General features: G+C 32.8%; 1 protein-coding gene across 1 annotated transcript; it reads right to left on the bottom strand.

Moving 5' to 3' along the window:
* Nucleotides 1-744: 744 nt before the first annotated feature.
* Nucleotides 745-1866, bottom strand: LOC105315872 (DBH-like monooxygenase protein 1 homolog; the record flags this gene model as incomplete). Its single annotated transcript, XM_011410635.1, has 7 exons — nt 745-804; nt 853-1007; nt 1059-1116; nt 1175-1341; nt 1397-1499; nt 1556-1735; nt 1777-1866. Coding segments are annotated over 7 exons (813 nt in total), but the record flags the coding sequence as incomplete, so codon positions are not given.
* Between the last annotated feature and the right edge of the window lie 228 nt (nt 1867-2094).

The following is a 2094-nucleotide window of genomic DNA, read 5'->3' as shown; positions in this document are numbered from 1 at the left end:
TGCTCTCACCTCCCTTTGAATTAAAAAAATTAATTATTGATAAAAACAAGACCAAAATTAGACTTTGAATGAATTTTTAACGTTGCCTAAATATCAGACAAAAATCCATAGTACAGGGATTTTGGCCAAATTTTAATTTCCCATTTTTATAAAATTGTGTTTATGTTGCTTAGAAAGTTTGAGCTTATTCCAACAAAAATTATATTTTTTATGAATTTTTAAAGTTGCTTATCAATCAGACCAAAATCCCTGTACCGCTCTGTACAGGGTCTTTGGTCAAAAATGGAAAGGAGAGTTTCCAATTTTTATAATTTTTTTGATACATATATGCATGTAGTCACACTGCTTAGAAAGTTTGAGTCATTTCCAACAAAAATTAGATTTTTACAAATTTTAAAAATTGCCAAATTTATCAAAAATAGTGAGAGAATTCCTCATTTTACAATTTGTTCTCATATATACATGTGTTAATGTTGCGTACAAAGTTTAACCCAACTTTGACGAAAATTAGATTTTTTAATGAATTTTTGAAGTTGCTCAAAAATTGGTGTATGAAAAACTAACAACCAAGGACCCTGTACAGGGTCCTTGGTCAAAAATGGCAAGGAGAGAGTTCTCAACTTTTTATAATTTTTTCTGCTACACATACATGTACTTATGTTGCATAGAAAGCTTGAGGATTTTTATTAATAATCTTAAAGTTGCTCAAAAATCTGACCAAAGACCCCGTACTCTTATGCTTACTAATGTCACTCCAGTTCTGCCAGTTGTGTTGTACTTGCACTCTAGCAGTAAAGTATCACCCTATTAGTGATGTACTGTATTAAAATGCTAATATATATGAAGTCTCACTGGTAATACAGTAATCTCTTGAGGTAGGTGAGTAGCTTGCTGAAAATTAAAATCATAGTGTGGATTATTTTCAATCGGTTGAAGCTCTTGATAGGCAGTTTTCCCTTCACTGGTACACTCGGCTGTGCTTAGATGAGCCAATTTTATTCCAGAGCCTATAATCATTATAGATTAATTATTTTGTATTAATAATTGATGCAGCATACCTGCTAGGTGAGTGTGAAGCATGCTAGCAAATATGTGTATTCCGGAAGATGGGAAATACTATAAAATAAAGGTACATACTAAAGTACAGATTCTAAATAAATAAATAGATTTATACTGTTTTAGTGCATGGATCACTGCATAATCCAATGGTCTTAAAGTTGTTTGTGTTAGGAGGTATAATCATGACAGGAGCAACAGCGTGACCAAGAAACAAGATCCCAGCATCATATTGCCTTCTTGTGTCAATGTAAGTGAAGACAATACCAGAACTATCAGTAATACCTGTAATACACATAATACTGGTATAATGTTTAATAAATAATATTACAGTACATACCTGATACCTGTTCTGGATTATTATAATGCAATTGTATGACAGCAAACTGTTCACCGTTTGGTCCACCAATGGGAAAGGCAACATGCTCAGGGTAAACAAAATCCTGCCAATGAATGAATGAGATCATTAAACAAAATGAATGAAGTAGTTATCCCTTACTGAGCCTCCAACGGCCCATGCTGCAATTAGAGTTTGACTGAGACAATTTCTCATATTATCACTAATTTCACTATCACAATTCCCACCTTTTCCTGTATCGGAATTATCTAATCCGTCACAAACATATACAAGGATATGGTGTACATAAGGTTCACTACCAGATGTAATGTAAGGAGATATCTGTCAGGAACATGTATTACAGTTTCAAAGCTATTGCTTACTCTAACGATATATTTCTCTTCTTCAGTAATGGAAGAGTCCAGAGTTACTCCTGTACACCAGTAGGTGGTTTCATAGCTTGGTATTTCAACCTACAGCAAAATTAATTGTGTATATCTATAAATTTATACCACAGAGCTGGTTTATTCTGTGACTTCAAATTTACGCTGTTTGAATTTTCATTGAAACTAATTTTTGTCGCTTACAAAATTTTTGCTAATTTTTTAAACTATTTGATTTTAGTGGATTCGAGCCTGCACAAAAATTAATTCTAAATAAACCAGCTATACAGTACTAAAAACTACCTCACTGACTGCAAT

This window comes from Amphimedon queenslandica, unplaced genomic scaffold, assembly GCF_000090795.2.
Source record: "Amphimedon queenslandica unplaced genomic scaffold, v1.1 AMPQUscaffold_7379_Cont20669, whole genome shotgun sequence".
In the NCBI taxonomy this organism is placed as follows: domain Eukaryota; kingdom Metazoa; phylum Porifera; class Demospongiae; order Haplosclerida; family Niphatidae; genus Amphimedon; species Amphimedon queenslandica.
Note: the sequence above shows the minus strand (reverse complement) of the source record. Positions and strands in the feature narration are given on the sequence as shown.